Raw genomic sequence first — 24,458 nt, 5'->3', positions numbered from 1 at the left:
ATCAGACATACATGGGCAAGACACATGACAAGAATTGGTGACTGTGGTCATTCGCAACCCGAGTCGCGCTACCTTAATAGAGATAAGAGGGTTACATGAGGATTGGTTCAGGTGGAGGAAAAAAAGCGGACTAGCAGGCCTCAGATTAGCAGCGAACGTGTTTTTACCGGGTAAGATTAACGTTCATTTATTTCACAAGGAAGACAGGGACAGGGATAAATGTGATGCGTTTATAATAGTTATTGATAATCCTGATGGACGGGTATTTCACCACGGAGGCTGTGCTCCATCCCTCTGTAGAGCAAAGCGAGACAATTATTAACAATATTAAAGCTCCGATGTATGATTACGTGTTAAAATGACGTTATTTATTTAAATGAGCGTCGGCGTTCAGAGATCTTCTCATTCCGGTGTGAGAGCAGCAGCTGAACCCGGTACCACCACCAGCAACAGAAGCTGGTAGGGATCCGGACTTTTTAACAATCAGCTTTGGTGTGAAGTGAAACGCTGTTTATAACAATGTTATAAATCCAGCGGGGTGAATTTAGGCAAATTCAGCAACATGTTTACATCGGTGAACAGCTGCAGAGAGAACGTAAGCTAACGTTGGTAAGCTAGTTAACATACCGCTAGCTGCGCTACTTCTTCTGATAACTGAACTGGGCATGAACTAGTGGAAGGAATGCTGGAGGAGTTTTGTTTGTTTTGTTTTGATCGCAAAAACAATTTCAGGCTCTACTTTTCCCTTTGTTCAGTACTCGTGCCGCTCACTGTTTACATGCTTTTGCCGTCCACCATGGTGGACCCACGTGATTAGGTGACGGTGGTCCAAAGGGTCAATAGCAGCTTCTGACTCACTCTGCCTGAATAACTCCATAATCTAAAATCCACTCTTTATTTGCAGCTTCAACAGCTGTTTTATTTAGTCGTGGTGCTTTTTGAAGCTGACTTTCTAGTCTGGCCGGATGCACAACCCCATAACAATTTTTTTTATTCTATTCTTGTGTTGAAGTCTTTCAATGAGACATTGCAAGTTCTTGCCACTAGATGGCAGCCTTGTGAGTGGCGTCATTGCTGTATTTTTGTAGCCTGGGGACGAGTCTGGCAGGCCAGGCTAGTATTTTTGGTTCCCGTTTTTCGCGTGACCCGACTGTGTCGTATCTTGTCCATGTAGGTCGGACTAGTCTTCATGTTTACTCCCTCCCGTACCCACGTGCGTGTCCTGTCACCTAGCAACCATGGCTAAATAAGGTGCCATTCATTCAGGAGAAGGGTTTGGTGAATATGTATTTTTATATATATATAATTTCAGCCCTGCATTTACATGAAAATACAATTTTAGATTATCTGAATCTGTATTTTCTTGTTTTTGAATAGATGACATATGCTAACCCAACCGTTCATCTTCCTGTATGAAATGTACTGCTTTAAAGGAGCAATATGTACGAATTCTCCAGTGAAATAATCACAGAACAGTTTAATGTCTCCATCATGTTTCCTTTTCAGTGGGCTAGGGGATTGTCAGTTTTTCTCCTTTCAATTAAACAAAAGAGGGACGTAGTTCCTGTTTACAATCAGTAAGCTAGTGAGTTTGTCGAGTCTGCGGAGACTTAAGGCTGCAGCACCAGCATTTGTAATTTGACGCTGGCAGGCAAAAAGCCCCATTAAACAGGAGCAACCCAGGTGTTATTTCCTGTACCTCTAAGAAGCCATAGCATATTTTTATTTTATTCCAATATCAGGAAAAGAAGGCTAAAATCTAATGTTGAGCTAGCAATGCTAACGGTGAATTAGAAGCAAAAAGTCTGCTCTAAGAATGCTTGAAGCTACTTTTTAAATCCAAAACAACTGGAAATCGCAGTGAAATGTATGTGTCAATCGTGGCATTTTAGGTCCTTTAATGAGTCGTTCAGAACTATAACAGCTAGCTAGCAGCAAGATGGCAAACAACACTCCCTGTAATGCCAGAGACATATTACTGTAATTTGTGTAGTAAGGTCTTCCTACCGTAAAACAGCCAAAAACGCTAACACCAGACATGACGATGTGTTTACTTATCAACTTTCTGCGAATGACTCATCTTCACTTGTCATCTAGAACCTTCTGGTGCTGCTCCAGAACTGCCAACAGCCATAAAACTCACGTAGCCACAGAGAGAAGTTTTTTTTTATTTGACCAGAAGAATCCCACGATGCTCCTTCTTACTTAACCATCAGATATTAAAATCCTAACATTAAAGCTGCTTTGTTTGTTATTACAGGAACAAAAATTTCTTCGGGCCACAATGAACCCTGGGAAAGCCTTTGTTTATGAAATGTTATCATTTTATGACCATTTTTTCTGATATTAATCTATTTCTGTTTAGAGATTATTATGATTTTATGACTTTATGTTTGATTTTGTTTTGAAGCACTTTGTGATTCTATGTCTGTGATAAGAGCTTTACAACAAAAATGTACTTACTCACTTTCCCGGTAAGGATAAACCACTTCTTGAAATTGGGGGGAAACGCTAACATACTTCCGGTCGTCATATTTCTAAATAAAATCCCGAATGCTGTTTCGGTTAAATCGCTCTCCTCACAAACGCATTCATTTTTTAATATTACGTAAAATCTATCAATTATTTCTCTATAGTTCATATATAGTTGTCATTTATTTAGAAAACCTTAGTTTTCTTTGTCATTTTTGTTGTGACCCCAAGATACTAATCTCGGGGTCTTGTTCACGAGTGAGGGTAGGAGGGATCGGGAGATCGGCAGGCGGATTGGTTCAGCGTCTGCAGTGATGCGGACGTTGAACCGATCTGTCGTGGTGAAGAGGGAGCTGAGCCAGAAAGCCAGGCTCTCGATTTACCGGTCGATCTACGTCCCAATCCTCACCTATGGTCATGAGCTTTGGGTAATGACCGAAAGAACGAGATCGCGGATACAAGCGGCCGAAATGAGTTTCCTCCGTAGGGTGGCCGGGCTCAGCCTTAGAGATAGGGTGAGGAGCTCGGACATTCGGGAGGGACTCGGAGTAGAACCGCTGCTCCTCCGGATCGAAAGGAGTCAGTTGAGGTGGTTTGGGCATCTGGTCAGGATGCCTCCTGGACGCCTCCCCGGGGAGGTGTTTCGGGCATGTCCTGCCGGCAGGAGACCCCCGGGTCGACCCAGGACACGTTGGAGAGGTTACATCTCCAATCTGGTCCGGGAACGCCTTGGGGTCCTGCCGGAGGAGCTGGTGGAGGTGGCCGGGGAGAGGACGGTCTGGAGATCCATAGTTGGGATGCTGCCCCCGCGACCCGGACCCGGATAAGCGGAGGAAGATGACGACGACGATTTTTGTTGTGTTTTCCTTTACTGTTGCACATAATCTAAGACGTAATATTAAAAAATGAATGCGTTTGTGAGGAGAGCGATTCAACCGAAACAGCATTCGGATTTTATTTAGAAATATGACGACCAGAAGTATGTTAGCGTGTGTTAACGTTTTATGTTGAAACCTACCCCGACCATTCGTTAATTCATTTAGAAAAATTACAACCGTAAGTGTGTTAAATGACAACTACATATGAACAATAGAGAAACAATTGTTAGATTTTACGTAAAATTTTATACTGAAACCTATCAATTACAAGCGTAAGTACGTTTGCCGTTTTATTTTGTAATGTATCCCGTGCATTTCCTGTCCTGACAGTGGAGGTCTGCAGCCAGGTGCCTCTCGAATTTTGACACACCTTATGACTGAAAACCCACGTCGGTGGGAAACGTTTGAGCTCACAGGTAACAATGCACACAACATATTAAATTATGCGTAAATCAATCGGTACTTTAACAATATTGTGTATTTCTGGAACTTTCTGTGCTTCGTTTGAACAATAGAAGGACAGTTATAGATTTTATGGTCACATTGGTTCAGTTCTTTATGGACAATAAAGTGTTTCAAAATGAAAACCCCACTTTTGTCCTGTGAAGCTAATTACTACGCTAGGAAACCAGGATGAGTCACGTTCCTCAAACATGGAGCACGGACAACAGATTGATGGATTTTTGTTCTAAACGAACCTTAAAAAATCTTTGATGATTTTGTGATTTAATATTTAACAACTTTGCATTAAATGTGGGAAATCCTTCATATTAGTCACGCAGCGTTTTGCTGGAAGGGTTTAAAAAGTCAGGCCTGGACCCCTGAAGTACCTGTTGGTTTTACTGGAGGAAATCCTTTAAACAGACTTGGCTACCCTTCAATCTAATCCTTTCATCACCGAGTCTAAACGTCAGTTTACTGGAGGCTAACAGAACATCTGAAACTTCTGCTGTGAAATAATACTCCACAGATTAGACCCTGCAGGAGCATCCGGCTCACAATGAGGACCGTGTTCTTCTGCATGATCTACAGGGCAACAGTGTGCCATGTAACTGCATGAATGAGCTGACAACACATTAGCAGAAGCTGTACAAGCCTGACATTTAAGGTGGGTGACGCAGCAGGTGCAGAAGGTGCCAGACGACCCGCTCACATCCAACAGTGAAAGAGGGACGAGGTTATGGACGGTGATACAGCTGCATCATGGGCCGGCACACATAACGACGTGTTACGGCGCCTTCATATAGGAGGAGTGTACTCGACGGCAGAGTTGGAGCGCAGGACGCATGCAATCCAAAGAGGCCGGTTGCTAGGTGACTACCAGTCAAATTACTGCAGACAGAAAATATTAGCTGGACATTTTAACTCACTTTTCTTTCTGAGTGGCTGTTTGTGTCAAGATAACATCCTAAAGGAGGCATATTTCCAAATCTCTCTTTTTCATCCTTTTGTGTTGCCGTATGGGTCTCTATTGCCTATGAACAATCCAAAGGCAAATAAAAACCATCCACTCATTTACTGCAGGGTTTTAGTTTTAGGAATCATTTGCTTCTACGGGCCGTTTAAAAATGTCCCTCGTTGTGATGTCACAATAGGGAAAATGATCAAAACTCCCAATCAGCTGTAGACTTCAGCTCTGGACATGGAGGAGCAGTGGCTCTACTCCGAGAGCTCCTCCTGGATATCTCCTCACCTCAGAGCAGCCAATCAGGTGATGGGTGGGCGTGGTCTGCAGCCGTTTATTTGTGAATTGAACACAAATGAATGACATACAATAAGGAATCTTAATACAAGTGCAAAACACTTTCCGTTTAGTAGTATTCTCACACCAGCCTGCCTCATTATGGATCAGATTTGTTCCAGACGTCTCTGCAGCTGCTGACGCTCCTGATACCGGAATTATTTTTGTTTACCTCAAACAAAAATAATCAAACTCGTTCCTCTGACCACATCCAGACAGAAATCAAGGCGCTCTCACCAACAGCACCCCGAGTGCTTGACTGAACATTAAAAATCTGATTTTCACGAACCAGAAAAGAGACGATCAGAAGAGTGGACGGATGATCGGGTGGAGGAGGAGGGTGATAGACACATGAGGGAAGTGACGCGGGGGGATCGAGCAATGACCCACAGCATCAAACAGCACTCAAGAGAGCTCACACACACCCCTACACAAGCACACACGCTTGAACACACACACCCCTACACAAGCACAGAAAATGATAAAAGCCGGCACAGCAACACAGCGCTGAAATTCTGCAGCACAAGTGCACACATGTCATAAATCACACGATGTTCACTTGTGTGACACAAGCGAACAATCTTACAGCAGCAAAGCACAGAGGGTAAGTGATCCTAACCTAGAGCTGGTCTAGCCCTAAAAACCCGGATTCTTCTCAAACTCCTGCTGGAGAGATCCAACAACCCAGGATCCCATATCAGAACACACACACACACACACACACACACACCTCTGCAGCAGCACCACAGCTGGAATGCAGCGGGCAGCGTAAGCACACAGAAAGGGATCGGTTTCGGTTTCTGGGTCATTCGGGACTTCTCGCCACATGTAGTGCTTTTACACACCGAGTCTGAACATGACAGCGGTACCTATGAGATCTCATCCCACCTCTCTTGCTCACGTTGGGTTGTCTAGCACCTTCCCATCACACCTTTAGTACCTGCATGCTGTTTTAATTAACTTCATACCACATGGAGCAATTATGCACGGCAACATTCATCTAATCCGAAACTGCAAATTAATCCACCCTCGGGCTGCAAAGTGACAGGATTATCACGATGTGAGAAAACTGAAGACCTCTGAAAAATGGAAAAAGAAAGCAGCGTTGGAAGCATCCGAGCATTTTAAATGAATGAAAAAGCTGGGAGAGATAGCAAGACCGGAGTTTATGAAGGAAAAACAATTTGCATACCTCCAGCTCCCAGGGGGAGGAGGGCTGGAACTAGAGGGGGAGCGACGGCGAGGAGAGAGAGAAGCTTTAAACTGATGGAAACTGTGTGCTAGCAGAAGAGTAAGCTAATGAGAGAAAGATAATAACCTGCAAGGGTGGAAGAGCAGAGCAGGGAGCCGGCAGTGCTTCATTTCAGGAGGTGGCCAGAAGGGCTACGCGTCACACACTAACCCTCTTCTGCTTCTGCTCAGGCTACATAACAATATAGCTAATAAAACCAGATAGCTACTACAGCAGTAGCTCAGGAGGTAGAGCGAAGGTTGCAGGTTCTATCCCCACCAAAGAATGCTGCCGTTGTGTTCTTGGGCAAGACACATCACCTGCTTTGCCTGCTGGTGGTGGTCGGAGGGACCGTGGCGCCTGTGCTCGGCAGCCTCACTTCCGTCAGCGCGCCTCAGATCAGCTGTGGCTACATTGTAGCTCACCATCACCGGCATGTGAATGGGTGAATGACTGATTGTATTGTGAAGCGCCTTGGGGGGGTTGTTGAACCCTTAGAAGGTGCCAAACAAACACAGCGCTGGCTTTGCTTCCTGTTCAGCGGCACCAAGCTGTGAACAAGGAGAGGTGTATGCAGGGGAGGGAGGAACGGTCAGAGAGCGGTCTGATGGATGGATCCTGATCCAGCCACTAAGAACGGGACGCTCACAATGATCGGAGGTTTTCCCCGGTTTGTATATTTCAGAGGCAATTTAAAAAATTCCTTTTTTTTTTGGACAAAACTTTCAATTCAACTAGTTCACTGCCATTGACGACTAAAGTCGTCATTTGCATGTTTTTACTGTGTGGGCGTCGGACGAGCCCCCACACCGTGAGAACAAACAGCTCAGCTCTAAAGCCGATCTTCATCCGCGTACGTCACACGTCACGTTAGGGCTGGGCAATAGATCGATATTTTTAAAATGTCGGTATAATTTTTAAACAAGATATAAGATGACTATATATCTTTATATCGATAGAACTGGTCAAACTGCTATGCTAGCAATTAGCCGCTATGCTAGGGACATGTTGCTCCGTCTCTAAGCGGTTATTACGTGTATTCTCACAAGTTTGCTCTATCTGAGAGCCTCTGGGTAAATGTGCTGCTCTAAACTTTGCATTTAGCGTCCTGGTTTTTAATTGTTTGGGGACGTTCAACACCAACGGAGTTCTGTTTATCCATTCTGCTCGTGCGGAGACGAGCCAAACCCCTCCCTCCCCTCGGGAAACCTCTACGGACAGCCAGAGTGGCCAAATTACCTCAAACGTATTGTAAGGGTTTGAACAGTAAACTAGAGGGTTAACGTTTTATTTTGAAGGCGAGCTCAACGGGTGAGAAATGTTGTTCCGGTTCCGTTTTTTTCCGCTCTGGTTAGCTATGCTAGTAAATATTCCGTTACGAGCGATTCTGTTGAAAAAGTTAAGAGTTTGTAAGGCGTGGGTTACGGCGACAGAAGCCCGAAAATAATACTCATAAAAGAGCAACCAGAGACTCTGAGTCATTACAGTTAATCGCTGATATGAGTCAATACTGTTAGATTCCAGCCATGTTTGCGCTGATAACTAATAACTCCGCTTGTGTATGACCCACATGATCTTCAGTAGATGCAATTACATCATCATAAATTTAGCTTAACATGATAGATTTTATTTCTCTGGACAATAAATATACGATATGGGCCACCTCTAGATGAAATTTAAATAATTGTGCATTAATTATAAACATATAAAAAGAGCATGTGGGACATTTGATACACCTCTAGCTCTCAACTGTGTGTGTGTGTGTGTGTGTGTGTGTGTGTGTGTGTGTGTGTGTGTGTGTGTGTGTGTGTGTGTGTGTGTGTGTGTGTGTGTGTGTGTGTGTGTGTGTGTGTGTTAGCAGACAGCTGTACCAGTGTTTCTAAAGCTCAAACTGGTAGAGAATAGGCACTAAGGTTAAAGTTTAACAAGAATCAATACATTTATATGCATTTAATCTACTGATTTATGTATAATTTCTCAAGACAGGTTGAAGTGAGTTAACTCGTAAATATTTTACAGGAGGAAAATTATCGAGATATATATTGTATATCGGAATTCAGCTAAAAAATAGAGATACGTTTTCGTCCATATCGCCCAGCCCTACGTCACGTGATCAGGAAGCAGAACATCCGTGTGTTAGGAGATCGTTTTGGGCCGCTGATGTAAAAAAAGTGAGGCGCGAACCGGAAAAGCTTCTGCCGATCACAATTCAACAACGGATTATAAAAGAACGGATAACGCTCGAAACGCACAAATTCTTCCTGATGTAAGAGGTGAGTCTGCGCTTTGTTTTGGTTGTTTTGGCGTCGACATCATCCTAGCGCGCAACGTCCTGTCACTCTTAAAAAAAACTGTAAAAACCGTGAGAAAGGCTGGCAGCGAATGGCTTTACCGTTCAGGAAACGCTGGCAGCAAATGAGTTAATGGTTACCATCAGTATGTGGAGAGCATTTCAAAAGAACGCTCCAGATCTCCTACCCCACCGTTAACATCTCTAAGGAAAGATCAGAGCGCTCAAGTTCAGGTCATTCCCATTATTTGACCTTCATCTGGATTTTTGGAGCCTTTCAGGGGAAGACATTTTTCTTTGGTCAAGGACATTAAACTGAGCTTCTGTGTGGCTAATAAATAAAAGTAGCTCTCAGGTTGCAGCTCAAGTGAAACTGATGCTTCTCACACACTTCGCTTCAGCAGCTGGATGGAACCAGACAACAATAAACCTAATCTTCTTTATTTTTTCTGAAGATTTGTTCATTAGCATGACTGAAGACGCACATTAAACCAACAAAAATCACATTCCCACGAGGTCATAAATCATAAGGAATTTCAATAAACATAAACAAACAAGTGGAAAGAAGACATTTCAGAGCCGGTTAGATGCTCAGCCAGACATAATCAGTTTCACAACAGCTATTAGCAAACGTTTGCCGCGGCAAGAGTCCTCCTCAGACTCTGTGTTCCATTTAAATGTTGTGTTTGATGCATCATTTGGCGTGGCAGCGATCTAATACACAGCTGCGAAGAATCCTTTAGAAACTGGCAAAAATAAAACACCAAGTAAGACAGAAGAGGAATGCCAGCACAGTAAATGCTTAATTGCGTACATCTGTACGACAACGTGTTTATTTTGCGACTCGCTGCACCCGTAACGTGCGCCATGTGTATATTAATGTAACAGCAGCACATTCCCGCCGTAAAACGTTCAAGAGATCTCATAATAAACAATATGAGGGAAACACTTCGGTTTTGGACTCGATCAGAAAGAAATTAGCATAACAGGTTGATTTGTTTCCTGTAAAAATACCTTCCGAGTGTCTGCAGATAAACTTGGAAGCAATCGGGACCAAAACTGTTTTAGCTTGTACATTTTTCACATGATAAACTGAAATAGGGCTGGCTGATTGTGAGCGGGGGAAAAAATCTGATTTCACTTTTTTTTTATGATCCCCTATTCAGACAAAAACACTCCGGGTGTTGTTATAAAAGCATTAAAGTAACACTGGATAGCTTCCTGCTCCTCCACCCTACTGGTTGAAAGTGGAACTACAACTGTTGTAAACTACCCCGCTGCAGCTAGCGCTAACAACAAGCTAACACTAACATGAGCCAGCTAGTCCCAAAATAAACCACAAAGTAAAAAGATCCACACTGTTGGACAAAAAATATTAAATCAAGTCTAGTAGCAACAAGTCACCACCAGTCCGTGATTTTGTAGCCTCCGTTAGCTCCCTCAAGCTAGCGTAGGCAGCGCTGATGTTTACTCTGGTCTTACCATACCCCTATATGTGCAGAGCATTTTTACCACGGCATTAATACTTACCAAAGCACTGAATGTTTATAAAACAGGCAGAAATAGTCCCATAGGTCAGGGGTGTCAAACTCAAACTCACATGGGGCCGAAATGAAAATCTGGGACGGAGTCGAGGGCCAAACTTAATATTTTTTGAAAAAGTGACGGCAAATTTGCACATTTTCTTTATCAACATATATGCAATTTTGAACCCTTTAATTAGGAAACAAACATGTTTCTGCATTAACACTGAATGTGGAATAACCAAATTACACACGAGCAAGTCAGTTTTAAATAAAAGGCATCAGTGGTATTCATTACTTGTGGTATAATCAGCATTTTAAAATCTATTCAGGATTTATGTTTTCTTGTTGTTTATTCATTTTTCTTATTTTTTATTCTCCTTTTTTTCTCCTGTAATACGTGTCATCGCTGCTGTGACGTCTAGCTTTCCCCACTGAGGAACAATAAAGGGATTTTCTATTCTATTCATCTATCTGCAGCCTTTCCACTTCCTGTTTACTGTAGGTTAAATCTTTTCTCACGGGCCAACAACAAGATAAAAATATCATTTTATCTTAATTGAAAATGCAACATCTCACCTGTTAACTTTCATGTTTTGGAGCAGAAAAAGAGCATAAAAGCAACATATTTAAAGCTCAGTTTGCTCCACCAGATACCTGCATCATGGGGTTGAGGAGATCTGAGCTGAGGAGGAGACTCCTGTTGTTTTGTTCATCATCATCATAATAATGACAACATTAGATGACAACAGGTGCTCACATAGGTTTGTGCTGCTGAACATGTCTGAGCAGCTTGACCACGTTGTTGTGTGTCGGGGAGGAAAAATAAAAACTACAGCAGCCACAGAGTCGTGCTGGTTTGAGCGTGTCACTGCTTGCTGGAGTTATTTCAGCTCTGTCTGGAAGTTAGAGCGGTTAAAATCTCCGTTTCTGGGCTTAACGTCGGCAAATAGCTGAGTAAACTCGGCGCTGAGTGAGAGGAGTGTTTAGTTTGTCCGAGACAGCTGGAAAAAACTCAAAAGAAGAGGCGCATCGGCTCCACGCTAACACCGCAAAGCATCATGGGAGTTGTAGTCTTTGCGGTAAAATTGGCCAGCGGGTCAGTTTTAATACATTATTTATATTTACCTCGTGAGCCACATCTGGCCCGTGGGCTTTGTATCTGGCACATGTATCATAGGTCATAAAAACAAAAGGACAACGAAGAAAAGCCAAACAAACAAAAACGTTTTAGCCTTTTAAAGACATTACGCTCTTACTTTTACTACCAGGCTCCACCAGGATGCCAACACGAAAACCAAACTTCTTTTTCTTCTTTTTGTGCTTTTTGTTGACGATCGGTGAACCGAAAAAGCTAACTGCTAGCATAACGGCTAACAGCTGTAAAGCAGGTAAAGAGCTCCCCCTATAGGGCATCTACCAGCTCCACAAATAGCTCAAAGTGTTAAAAACTATTTAGTGTTACTTAAAAGTGATGGTGTGTAGTTTCCCTGGTGATAGGTGCACTATACCTAAAACATTGCAAGCAAGCAGTATTTTGAGAAATGGCCAGAGTCTGTTTACATAACCCAACAGTGAGTTAGTGATTTACACAGATTAGTGCGATTTACAGCTCTGGTCAGATGTTAGCATTACTAGCATATGTTAGCACAATAGGGCTAGTTGTTAGTTACAGCTATTTTTTTGTCACTTCCTGTTTTGTTTCATATCCAGACCCGTATTATGGGAGCTTGGTTCCAACGCTGTTCCAACCGTAACAGCCCCACCCTCAGCTCCGCCTCTTTTCCCATTTTTGGATTGCCTGGGTGTGACGAGACCTGTGACACGGCCAAAATGGCGGCAGTGGGAACCTCTCATTTAGCTTCAAACCCACCCCCGCAGATCAATGGGCAGGGTATGTCCATCCTTTCATATGTTGATGGTTAAGGCTAGGTTTAGGACAGGAAGTGGACGTCATTTGGAAGAAAAGACAAAATAAGAGCACAAAGATAAATGCACTTATTTCAACATTTTCTGTTGAACACGTTGTTTTTTTGATCACTTTGAGTCTCCGTGGAGCTGAATGGTGTTTACATTACTTTTACATATTCCTTCAGCAGAATCGCACCAGAACAGTAGTGATAGCCTGGTGAAAAGATAAACGCCCACGTGACAATAAATGCTGCTTTAGGTCAGCCCTTGGAGCCACTGACGTGTCTCAGTCAAGTCAAACAAAACTTTATTTTCATTAATAGTTCACAAATGAACAATTTACGACATGACATGGAAAAGAATCCTTGATGATCATCCCTGTGCTTCCCTTTTACGCTGCGCCTATTTATTGATGAGTTCATTTAATCCTCTGTAACATGCAAAAGGCCGCATCACAGCAGGAGCGTCTACCGTCACAGATGAGCAGAAGGGCCCAGAAATTAGAAAGTGAACGTGAAGAGGAGAGTGTGGAGGCACACCGTGTACCAAACACAGCTAATGTCACCCCTCCTGCAGGTTTATTCCCTTCCTAATCAAGCCAACTAGTCATGTTGGGTGGAGCAGACAGGGATTTTTAATGCACATGATGCACAACATTGCTGCGTCAGTCACAAATGCCTAAACAAAAATAGGAAAAACAAAAAAAAATTCAGCAATAAAATAACTCAGTTTGGACATTTTCACCTGCAGATTCATGATTCAGATCATTTTAAATAAAGCTTATTGTGACAAAAACAAACATGTTTGTCTTAAAGATGAGCTTAAAGGCCCCGTGTGTGAAATTCACAGAAATCATAGTAAAAAGATCCGACTCTTTAGCACCACGCAGTTTAGAGTCGGTATTGCAGCTATTGGAGCCCCCGAGGATCAAAAAGGGTTTTTTTAATCATTATTTAAAACTTTATTAACAAATATAACAAATACAATACAAAATCGTGTTGCTGTAAACGGCAGCATGTCATCATCTAATTCCAGCTTTCAAGTCAGCGAACAGGTTAGTTGTTTTCATCTAACTTATTTTATTAATTTAATCTAAATAGGTTTTGAATAAGAAAAACTTTTTTATGTCAGTTATGTTTGCTAATAGCAAACGGCAGCTAGTTAGTGATGACTTCTGACTACAAAAAATGACAATATTTTGTTCATTTTATTTGAGAAATGTTATATTTCTATTTGCCATTTTGGAAATATACAAGGTAGTGTAGTCTGTAATTGTTTTCTCTCCGTAAACAGAGTCAGATATCATCCGATGGTTCATCAGTGGAGACAGACAGAGGACGAGGGAGAGGAAGAGGGCGAGGAAGAGGGAGAGGAAGAGGGAGAGGACAGACGTGTGCCAGCGCACAGAGAGGCAGAGGTGTTAGACATGCGACAGAAGCAGGGCAAGCATCCCAAGATGAAGGAGCCGAATTTGCTCAAACCAGCCGCAACGTCCCACGCACAAGAGGAAGAGGCAGAGCTGCAATAAAGTCTAGAAGATCGGCGCTTTCAAGCGCTTTCAAACTATCCCGTTTCTCAAGTTTGCTTGTAGAATATGTGTGATCCTCCATCGCTAGAAGTACGGTGTGGCTAGTTTCTTCTTCTTCTTAGTTACTTTGTCAGACTGCATGCTTACAAGGCGCACTTCTGCCCCCTGCTGTTTCTTTGAGGTTACATCATTTAAAAACGCAAACATCAAATGCGAAGCTTAATATGTTGTATGTCCCTAAAAGGTCACTGTATTTTAAGATGGCGCATGCCATATGGAGCACCGGTCTGCTTCTTTTGTCTAAAATATTAAAATATAAAGCTAATAATAATGCTTAGAATAAATGCTTGTTTGAATTATCATTAAAAAAAAAACAAATTTGAGAATGTGATACAAGAAATTTGATAACTTATAAGATGAAATATCACACATTGGGCCTTTAAAAGATGCAAAACAATGTGAAACTCGTCACCTGCACGACATTTCACCCAATCAGGAGGCTTTAAAAACGGCAGAAACTGAAATCTGAGCTGAGCTGCAGCAAAAACGCAACAATATAACGTGGATAAGCAGAAGTTACAGCTTATGGGAACTTGCATGCAGACGTGGCCGTGCGTTAGACAAATGAAACGATGAATTCAAGGAGTTTTGTGTGCAGCAGTTGCTCTGGTCTCTTAACAGCAGGCCCTCGGTGCAGCGTGATGGGCTGGAGAGTTGCAGCGTTTAACTCAACAGCAGCCCGCACGCAGCTTCCCGAGTGCGTTTCTGCCGCAAACACGCAACTTCCAGAGCTCTGGTGCGCACTTGCTTCAGAAAACAACTCATTTTGCGCAAAGACAAGAGAGACAGAAGCACTTTGATTCATTCATCGCAGTTGAAACGCCTCTGTGCGCGTGCGTGCGTGCGTGCGTGTGTGGTGAAAACAGCGATGCGTTCGTCAGAAACGCACGTCCCCTAATCCAAGGAAACGGCGCCGAAAGGCCACTTCACAAAGTAACGACGGCCGGGAGATTAAAGCTGCGGGAGGAAACTCGACAGGAAATGCAACAAACGGACGTTCTCAGCGGCATGAGCAGCCCAAACAGCGCCAGTCCTCAACGTTTTAGCGCAGAAACGCAAAAGATGAGGCTGGATTTTAGCAGCAAGTCAAGGAGGAAGATGGTTTTACAAACCTGTCGAGTCGAGCCGCGCTTCTGCGTCCACAGCGCTGCTGTCTGGAGTTTCTGTGTGTGTGAGTGAGAGAGAGAGAGAGGGAGGGTGTGTGTGTATGTGTGTGTGTGCGTGTGTGTGAGTGAAAGAGAGAGAGAGTGCCACCCTCTCTCTCCTCTGTCGTAGAGATAATGCTGATGTTTGTACTTCCTCCTTTCTTCTGCCGTCTGCTGGCTGGCTCTGATCCCAGACCCGCGATGCAAAATAAAATAAAATAAGATAAAAATTCATTTTAGCTCTTCAGTTAAAACTTGTTTTCAGTCTAACAATAAAACATTTTTTATTTTATGTACGATTTGCAATGGAGGTGCTAAGGAGCATTAAGAAAACAAACAAGGAAAAATGGTTTAATACGATATCCAAATTAAATTCAAAACACTGGTGGAAAAGTAAAAATATTCCTAAATAAAGTTTTAAAAGGTTAATATTGAGAGGAAAGTAATAGAATTCCCAAAAGTTCAAATGTTGGGAAAGAAGGTCTAAACGTTTTTTCCAAAGTGGAAATACTATTTCTAGGATAAACTCGAACTGTCAAGAAAAACAAAAGTGTGGAGAAAAAAATCAGTTTTTTTTCCAGAATTATTGAAATGTTGAAGAAAACTTTGAAATTTGGAAAAAGTCAACATCCTGTTTCCAGGAACAAGAAAATCAGAATATGATTTCCCCAAAGAAGAGAAAGAGTCCAGTAAAATGGGTCAGCTGTGTTGTTCAGTAGTCATCAAACATGATGTTATGGCAGTTATTTAGATATTTCACAATAAGAGTCTTGAACATGTACACGTGCCTGAAAACATCTAAAATAATCTAGATTATCATCATTGATCCTGTTTGAATTTTATCATACAACAATGGCGATAAACAATTGTATAAACTTAAGATGTTTTGAGGTATGTTTGCATGCATGAGGCTCTTATTTTGAAGGATAAAAACGGGTTTTGAGCTCCTCTTTCTGCTGCAGAAAAAAAAGGAAATGGACTTTCTTCTTCCATATTAAGTTTTTTTGTGCTTTTTCATCAACTATTTCAAGTTTAAATTCAAAAACCAAAACCAAAGTTTACGAGAAACGCTAACGAGCTTTTTTTCTGGTTGTTTTATTTTATTCACTTTGGTCCAGCGATTACAACTTGCATCTTTATGGTTGAGCTATTTTGATGTATTCTCATGTAAATCAGCTGTGAATGTTTACATGAATAATAATAAACCAGCTATAAAGAGTAAAGAAGACAGCTCAAACCCTAATTTCTTGTTTTTAATTTGATTTAATTGACAGTGAAGGAGCAAACAGAAGCACACCGCTGGAGTTCTGCAGCCCAGCAAAGCAAAAAGACCAAAGGTTTTAAAAATTCATGATTATCGATTGTTTTCTGGCCTCCTGTGTGGGATTACGACCTTCTAATATTTCTTTCTGATGGGAACCGGCCAGCTCAGCGTGTGTCCTGCACAACTTCATCTTGCATTTTCATCAGATTTCACTGGACCAGGTGGAGAGGTTCTGTGAAGCACAGCTGCAGGTAGGGCCCAGGTGAGACCTCTCAGCTCTCCTTTTGTGGTTCGTCACCTGCTGTTTGTGATATTAAACCCTGGGTGGGTGTGAGGGAGGGGAGTGGATCTCAGACAACACTGGAGCTCATCTTTGCCTCCAGTCAGCAGGGGCAGCAGCAGGAGGATTATGCAGGAGCCCTGCTCATCCTGCAGAGAGCTCCCAGGCCCGCTTCAGTCTGTTTCTCTCTAGTGAAGAAAGACGCACAATGCTCTGCTCGTTATTAATTTGGCTGCTTGCACAGATTGTGAAAGAAGGCAGGAAAAATAAACATTTGGTGTGTTTAACGCAGAACTGCATTATAATTCAGACAACACTCTGATAATTATTCCAACTCTGCATTAGTGGCAGTTTAATATGGCTGACGACCAAATTTAAGAGCTTAAAGGACAAATAAATCGTTTTATCCAAGACTTTAAAAAGGCAGATGTGTGTTTTATTGTATAAAGTTAGGACAAACTACATAATGTACTAATTAGAACATTACAATGCAGAGCAGCTGATCTCTATGACCCCAAACTGCAAAATCCAACTTTTTTTGTTGCATATTTTAAAATAAAACTGAGAAGTATTTCTGCATGGCTGTTTACAGCTGAACAAGAATTAGAAATGATTTACGTGCCTATCAGGGGAGAAGAAGAGAGGGATGTCCCTGCACGTTCATTTAACAATAACAGCGTCTGCCCCTAGGGGGCGCTGGCGTATCTCCACAAGAACCGCTTCTCCATCTTTCTCACAGGAAACGAATGAAAACAGCCACAATCTTGGATCTTAAACCAGCAAACATGTCAGCAATGGAATAAATGAATGATGTGATGTTTAATCAACAGACTTTATGTCTACATTTTGTATTTCAGGTCTGTATTTTATATTTAAGACCGTCTTTTCGTGTTTTTAAATCCACGCAGAGGCTCAGCTCTGCTCTCAATGTTTTCAGTGCAAAATCTCAGGCAAATAAAAATATAAATAAATAAATAAACACAATGGTGGCTTTAGAGACCGGAGACAGAGACGTTTAAAAGGAGCAAACACACAGGAAAACAGCAAAGATGGGAGTGTGGAGTTCTCAGAGAGACTCAATAACACGCTGAGTCTATGAAACTCACCCAGAATTATTGTTTACAATAATAATCACAAACAAGAACAGTCAGCTTTGGTTGTTGTCAAATTATCTAAATAGTTTAAAAGCAGTTTTTAGACGCTTCATTGTTGGTTTTAGTTGTTTGATTCCTCTGCAAAAATAATGTGATTTTATGGAAGAAGAAACATAAAAGCATCAATCTGAAGGAAGAAAAATGTTTAGTGTTGTTCCTAATAAAAAAATATAATAATAATAATAATAATAATAATAATAACAACAATAATAAATAATAATAATAATAAGAATAATAATAAGAATAATAATAATAAAGGCTTTATCCGTCATGCATTTCAAAATTTGTATTCAGTTTATGGAAACTTTTCTCCCTGTTGATTTTATTTTTGTTTAAATTGTAAATTTTCTTCATTCATTGCATCTGATGACTTTCTAGACACATTATTGTGTGTGTGTGTGTGTGTGTGTGTGTGTGTGTGTGTGTGTGTGTGTGTGTGTGTGTGTGTCTGCTCTGTCTTCTCCATCACCAGTGAGTCGTGGAGGATGGCTGCTTTTACTGAGCCAGGATCCTCTGGAGGTTTCTTCCTGTTAAAAGGGAGTTTTCCTCTCCACTGTCGCTGCATGCTTGCTTAGTATGAGGATTGCTGTATAGTCACTGACACTCGTCAGTGACTTGATGCAATTTGCTGGGTTCCTTATATAGGAAACCTTTTTCTGATTGGCTTAATGAACTGTCCTGAATTGGAATGTTTATTGTGTGAAGTGCCTTGAGACGACTCTTGTCGTGATTTGGCGCTTTATAAATACACTTGAATTGAATTGAATTGAATTATTTTAAATAAGTCATGGATGACTGCTTCATGTATTTTCAAACAAACTGTGTTAAACCAAACACAACATCAGCTTATTTTGGGTTGCAGAACATTTTTGTTGCAGATCTTTCACTAAAACATAAAAGAGCTTTTAGTGAAACGTTAACATCTCTGACGGTAAAACGCGATAAAAACACGTTTCTGTTGTCCACTTGCACTTAACAGTTTGTCCAGCAGGGGGCAGCTTTGTACCGTGTTATTTTCCCAGCATGCTTTGCGAGTGGCCAGAATAAGAAAATTCGAGATTACGTTGAGGACAACAAAGGTATTTAACGTGATTTGTTTCTTTTTAATCGTGTTAAATCTGATTATTATCTAAACCCCGCCGTCATACGTGTTATTGTTTTTCTTCTTATCCGGGTATTTATGCTAATTAACGTTGAAATGCCCATTTAACCCTTTAAACCCCCCTGTGACGTTGTTCCCCAATAGGCCCAAAACAACCCTCACACTACAGAAGAAATAGTAATAATTCCCTTCAAATTAATCAGCAAACCCAGCACTACAAGGGTATCTAAACTATTTTTACCATTAAATGCAATTTTTACAATTTTTCGAGGAATGAGCTTCAAAATCGGCCTAGGGCTCGACGTGACCATGTTAGCAGCCGCCTGCTGCCCGTTTAACAGATTTAAATTGAATTTTACCTCCTAGAAGAAACCAAAGTGAACCCTACAGGCTGTTCGAAGCGACAATTAACTTATTTTTCACTGAACTGGTCAGAAAATTAACAAATAAAAGGTTTAATTAGAAAACGATTTTCGCTGGATGTTTATTTATTTTTATTACGATAATCTCTGTTAATCAGGCTTTTAAACGGCTGTAAAAGAGGCTATTTGGTTATTCAGTTGGGTGTCTTTTAAACGTAAAAGGTTTATTGTGAATTTTGGGTCCGTTTATTTCTTTTTTGCTATTTTATTTTTCTTTATTTTTTATGATTGTGAGAAAAACAAACGTATTGCAAACAAATTACAAGAAAATGCAGAAATCCAGACCTAAAATAACAATACTTTTCTATTTATGTATTACAGTTATACCAAAAACACAGTAGCATCTGTGCATTTTAGTTCCTAAATGTGTATTTTTATTTAATAATTATTATCGACCTTGTGCATATTCACGCGGCACGCTGTGCTCCTGTCCTACTAGGTGTGTGGGTGATTATTTTAACAATATTTCACTGTATGTCATCTAATTAAGAATAAAATATGATTTGAATTTTTTTGTTGATTTCCTGCAGAAATCCAGCTGCTAAAAATGTCTGACGAGATCCAGGAGAAGATCAAGAACTACAGGACGGCTCCTTTTGACGCCCGGTTCCCAAACACCAACCAGACGCGGAACTGCTACCAGAACTATCTGGGTAAACCAGAATTCGTCTGATCTCACCAACTTCTCTCATTCATTTTTAAACCGGAGCAGGTTGGAGCTCACGCTGCAGCTTCAGCTTTGCCGTCTCTTTGGTGACGGTTTATCATGTACGAACGGAAGATCTGAGATCATTCGTAAGGTGTCTTTTTAGTTTTTAAACTCTTTGGGTTTACACCTAAAACTTGTCCCTCTAGTCTTAGAAATACACTTACGAGACGCGAGCATCTACTGGAAATGATCGGAGTAAACTAGTGAACGTTTTATTTTAGACACGTTTAGGTTACTAGGTAAGGGGAAAACCACAACAAAGGTGAATGACAGGAGCTAATAATAAAATCATGTACAGATTATCAGGAAGGGATTAGGGCCACTGGAAAAAAATAACAAAGAAAACAAAATCCTAAAATGTATCTAAAAATCAGACTTTAATCCAAGAAGTCTGACTTTTCCCCCTCAGTTTAACTTTAAAGAGGCAATCAGTAGTTTTTCCCTTTAGTCTCTGGAAATATCATCTAAACATTGTTGAAAATGAACAAAATGATGCCCAGTTGTTGAAAACTATTGGGCTTCTTTCCACATAACCATAAAAATCAGTTCTACAGTACACAAGGTGTGGGTCTAGCCACTTTGGGGGACGCCATGTTTCCTTCTGGCCGGCTTGGGGTCCTGCGCCTTTCGATGACCTCACACCAGATCACTGGCTGAACCTGCGACTTCAGGAAGAAACCTTACCTCGTTGAAAAACATTTAGGTTGTAAGAAACATCCCAGCGGCTGGAAAATGAGTCCTGTTGTTGCAATACCACCTCTGAACACCAGAGTTCGCCAGAGTGTTGTGTCAGTGTTCCAAATTCACCCTTTAAGAATTAAGAGTCAGAAATTCTGACTTTAATCCAAGAATTCTGACTTTTTTTCCTCAGAATATCCTAATCAGATTAATCAGAAAATTCACATTTTTCTTCTCAGAATTCTAAGATTTAACGTCAGCGGCCCTAATCTTCTTCCGTAGGATTAGAGCTTCTGAAAAGAAAAGAAAAATTATTCTGACTTTAATCCCCAAAGTCAGAATTCCGGGATTAAAGTTAGAATAATTTTTCTTCTCATCAGCCCCAAATCATCAGCCATAACAAATAAACGTGGAAAAAATTAAGAGCTTTAATTTTCTTTCAATGTGTTGCACAAATATTTGGATTTAAAGTAAATCTGGAATAATCCAATCTGGATTCAGGCAGCATTTGTTACATAATCCATCAAATTTAGAAAAACTCCACAAAAGAGTAACATAAAGGAAGGGATTAGAAAATAAATAAATCTCACTGTTGGTTCTCAAATAGAGAAAGAGTCATCCAAGGTCAGAGGTGAGGATTACATAATTGTGTGTCAAACAGCATGTAAGGGATTAAAATAAACATAGTTTTAATCTGATAGACACGTTTCCTTAATGAATAACATATGTTTGATTATTTTATTTTCAAACACCTTCTGACCTGAATGTGGTTGTGTTAAAAACGGCCTAAATGCTCAAAAAACATTTAAATTACTGATGTTTATGTGGCCAGATTACAGATTATGTGTGTCTATGTTTGTTGGACAGATTTCCACCGATGTAACAAATCTCTGAAGGCCAAGAACCAGGACCCGGCTCCGTGCGAGTGGTACCGGAGGGTGTACAAGAGCCTCTGTCCCGTGAGCTGGGTACGCTCCTGAGGAAGGAGTCAAACCATTTCAGTCACTAGAAATGTATTTTAAAGGCGTGGTTCACCGGGAAACCGTTTTTAATGATTATTTCTGAGTAATGGGTCAGTCTGAGTGTTTCATGAAGGCTAAACATGAAAATAGTCTCCTACACCTATCTCCTGCATTAGTTTCTGATCTAGGATCATCTAGGATGAGAAAAGCCGGAAGCCTGAGTTATGCTTCTCCATGAGCTCCGCAGCGGAGAGACGCCCCCGGAGTGTCGGAAAGGTTTTCACGTGCAAACTTTAGCGCAGACAGCGGAGCGTTGCAGAGCGATTCCCCGCCAGGACAACAGAGGGCGTAGCGCTATTCTGTGGTGTCCTGCCGCCATAACACTCATGATTCTGGTCCAGATGATGTGTTCACTAATGGGTTTATATATTTGGAAGAAGAAAAGATCTTTTCTATAGCGCCTCTCAAGATAAAAATCACGAGGCGCTTCACAAAAACAAAAAAAAATGTTAAAATATAAAAAATAATTTAGAAAATGATTACAAATATAGTTAAAATGAGCAAAAAATAGACAATTGTGATTGAAAATGTTAAAGAGAGAGAGTGAACAGGAAAGAGGGAAATCTGTGGATCCTGAGGAAGGTGGAATAGGTGGGGAGAGCAGAACAAGGAGAGGTGATGAAGGTCACACCAAAGCTTTAACAGGTGAGTCTTCAGCTGCTTTTTAAAGGAGACCACTGAGTCCACTGATCTCAGGCTCAGGGGGAGAGAGGTCCAGAGTCTGGGGGTCACACCAGCAGATGATCTGTCACCTTTGACCTTTAGCCTGGTGCTGCACAACCAGTAGGCTTTGATCACTGGACCTCAGGGACCTGCTGGGGGTGTAGGGACTAAGAAGATCACCAATGTAAGATGGTGCTTGTCCATGTAAGGCCCTATAGACCAGAACCAGGATCTTGAAATGAACCCTGAAGTTGACTGGCAGCCAGTGAAGCTGGAGGAGAAGCGGGGTGATGTGGGAGTGTTTGGAGGACTTGGTCAGAAGCCGAGCACAGGCGTTCTGAACCACCTGTAGACGGTTCAGGGAGGTTCTGCTCAGACACGTGAAAAGAGAGTTACAGTAGTCTAAGCGTGAGGAGATGAAGGTGTGGAGAACTGTCTCAAGTTCAGAGCGGGACAGAATGGGACTCAGCTTAGCAATGTTCCTGAGATGGAAGAAGGAAGAGCGAACAAGAGAACTGACATGAGAATCCAGGGTGAGAGCTGGGTCAAAGGTCATGCCAAGATTCCTGACAGAAGGTTTGGTGTGAGAAGCAAGCTGACCAAGAGAGTCTCTGACTTTGGGAACCAGCTTGTCTGGGGCACAGATGAGGATCTCAGTCTTATCTTCATTCAGCTGAAGAAAGCTCCCACCATCCAGGTTTTGATAGTCTAAGCAGGAGTGTAACAGCTGCAGCTTAGACATCTCATGGGGCTTAAAGGAGATGTACAGCTGGATGTCACCTGCATAAAGATGGTAGGAGGTTCCTTTGAAGGAGCTCAGGATGTGCTGAAGAGGAAGCAGATAGAGGAGGAAGAGCAGAGGCCCCAGCACAGAACCTTGTGGGACACCATGGGTAAGAGAGGTGGTGGAGGACCTAAACTTTGAGACGGCCACAGAAAAGGAGCTCTCAGAGAGACAAGAGGAGAACCACTCCAGAGCAGATCCTGATAGGCCGACCCAGTCTCTCAGCCTCTCCAGTAGCAGGTGATGGTCAACAGTGTCAAAGGCTGCAGTCAGGTCCAGCAGAACCAGAACAGAACAGTCCCCTGCATCGCTGTGAGTCAATGTGGGACAACGTGAATGTCCAACGTAATGAGAAAAAAGAAAACATATTTTGCCTTTTAACCATAACATCACTGTTACATATATATAAAATTATATCTTATATATATATTCTCCGCGCCGAGACACGAATAATGACTCCGAAACAACAAATACTCTGTCGAGTATCTCTGAACACGTTGAATTCACGAGTTTACAGCATTTTGTCCTCCGTGCTCACTGGCGTGTTTTGGTGTTTCGGGCGCGCTCCGGATCTGCGTTGAAATCCCGCCTCCGTTTGATTGACAGCAACAGGCAGATTTTTCCACAGTTTCTTCTATAAGATTGAAACTCGAAACGGGAAACTCAATAATGTGGGACATGAGTCTCAATTTGCGGGACACATGAAAAGTAATGAAAATGCAGGACATCTGGTCACCAATGTAGACGAATAAATCAGGCCTGACAGATCTACGTCACACTGTCCCTTCATGTGAAATAAGGCTCTAATCCGGCCAACCCGGCTCAGTTCTGGTTCCTGAAGCTGGCGCACCAGAGCTCACTATGGATGAATCCCACATTTCTACAATTCTTCTGTAGATGAGTCCTATTTAGGTTTAATTTAAAATAACCCCTCAGAACAGGCGACAACAGCTACCTCCTCTCTGATTTTACTTCTTGTGTTTTCCAGGTTCAGAAGTGGGACGAGCAGCTGGAGGAGGGAACGTTCGCCGGGAGGATTTGAATTCCTGATGTTTTCTGTCCACATTTAAAGCTTTAAATGGGTTTCTTTTTAAATGCCACCAACAAAGAAACGAAAAAGTGATGTTTCTCTGACACACCTGGTTTATTTAACTCTGACTTCAAATTTCAGTGTCAATCACGGTCGTAGCTCCGCCTTCTCGGTCTTACAGGAAACGCCTCTTTGGGCCGCATTTTTCAAATATGAAATGTGGGTGGAGTAAGACTCTGAGGGGGATTACCACTACTTTAAATACAAAGTTAAACATAATTACCTTTTTTTATTCTTACCCTAATATTAATATAATTCATTGCATACACACATCCCTTTTTTGGCTCAAATGAACAAAAAGACTGACTGAAATTGAAATGTTCACTGTTTTCTTCTTGTTCTTGAAACGTAATAAAATTGCTGCATAATTAAATGTTTTCTTTCTGGATTTTTCTTGTTGCGCGTGATAGTTTAATAAAAGATTATCGATGAAAAACTTCTAAACACTTTGGATAATAAATGTGAGGGAACGTTTGGTTTCAGGTGCTGCCGCAGCTAAACGTAAAGTTTT

General features: G+C 41.6%; 2 protein-coding genes across 8 annotated transcripts in view; one reads left to right on the top strand and one right to left on the bottom strand.

The window, feature by feature from the left end:
- elmo1 (engulfment and cell motility 1 (ced-12 homolog, C. elegans)) overlaps positions 1–15,271 on the bottom strand; it is a 122,144-nt gene extending 106,873 nt beyond the window's left edge. The window contains exon 1 of the mRNA XM_054745319.2: positions 14,747–15,271. The gene's annotated coding sequence lies outside the window, so the exon portion shown is untranslated. The remainder of the gene's footprint in view (positions 1–14,746) is intronic.
- The window catches only part of LOC107394837 (cytochrome c oxidase subunit 6B1), an 86,385-nt gene extending 62,065 nt beyond the window's left edge, over positions 1–24,320 (top strand). For 2 of the 7 annotated variants that reach the window (XM_070547572.1, XM_070547574.1), the window contains exon 3: positions 16,054–16,299. In XM_070547572.1, the coding sequence (XP_070403673.1) occupies positions 16,054–16,056 (3 nt within the window). In that variant the 3' untranslated portion in view covers positions 16,057–16,299. Of the gene's footprint in view, positions 1–2,773; positions 12,030–16,053; positions 16,306–18,012; positions 18,557–18,694; positions 18,802–19,531; positions 19,655–21,255; positions 21,357–23,845 lie in introns of those variants that run through there. The other 5 variants (XM_070547573.1, XM_015973992.3, XM_015973994.3 and 2 more) reach the window with 5 other exon arrangements.
- The last annotated feature ends 138 nt before the right edge of the window (positions 24,321–24,458 follow it).

This window comes from Nothobranchius furzeri, chromosome 19 (assembly GCF_043380555.1).
Source record: "Nothobranchius furzeri strain GRZ-AD chromosome 19, NfurGRZ-RIMD1, whole genome shotgun sequence".
NCBI classification, from domain to species: Eukaryota; Metazoa; Chordata; class Actinopteri; order Cyprinodontiformes; family Nothobranchiidae; genus Nothobranchius; species Nothobranchius furzeri.
This window is presented reverse-complemented; position numbering and strand designations above follow the sequence as displayed.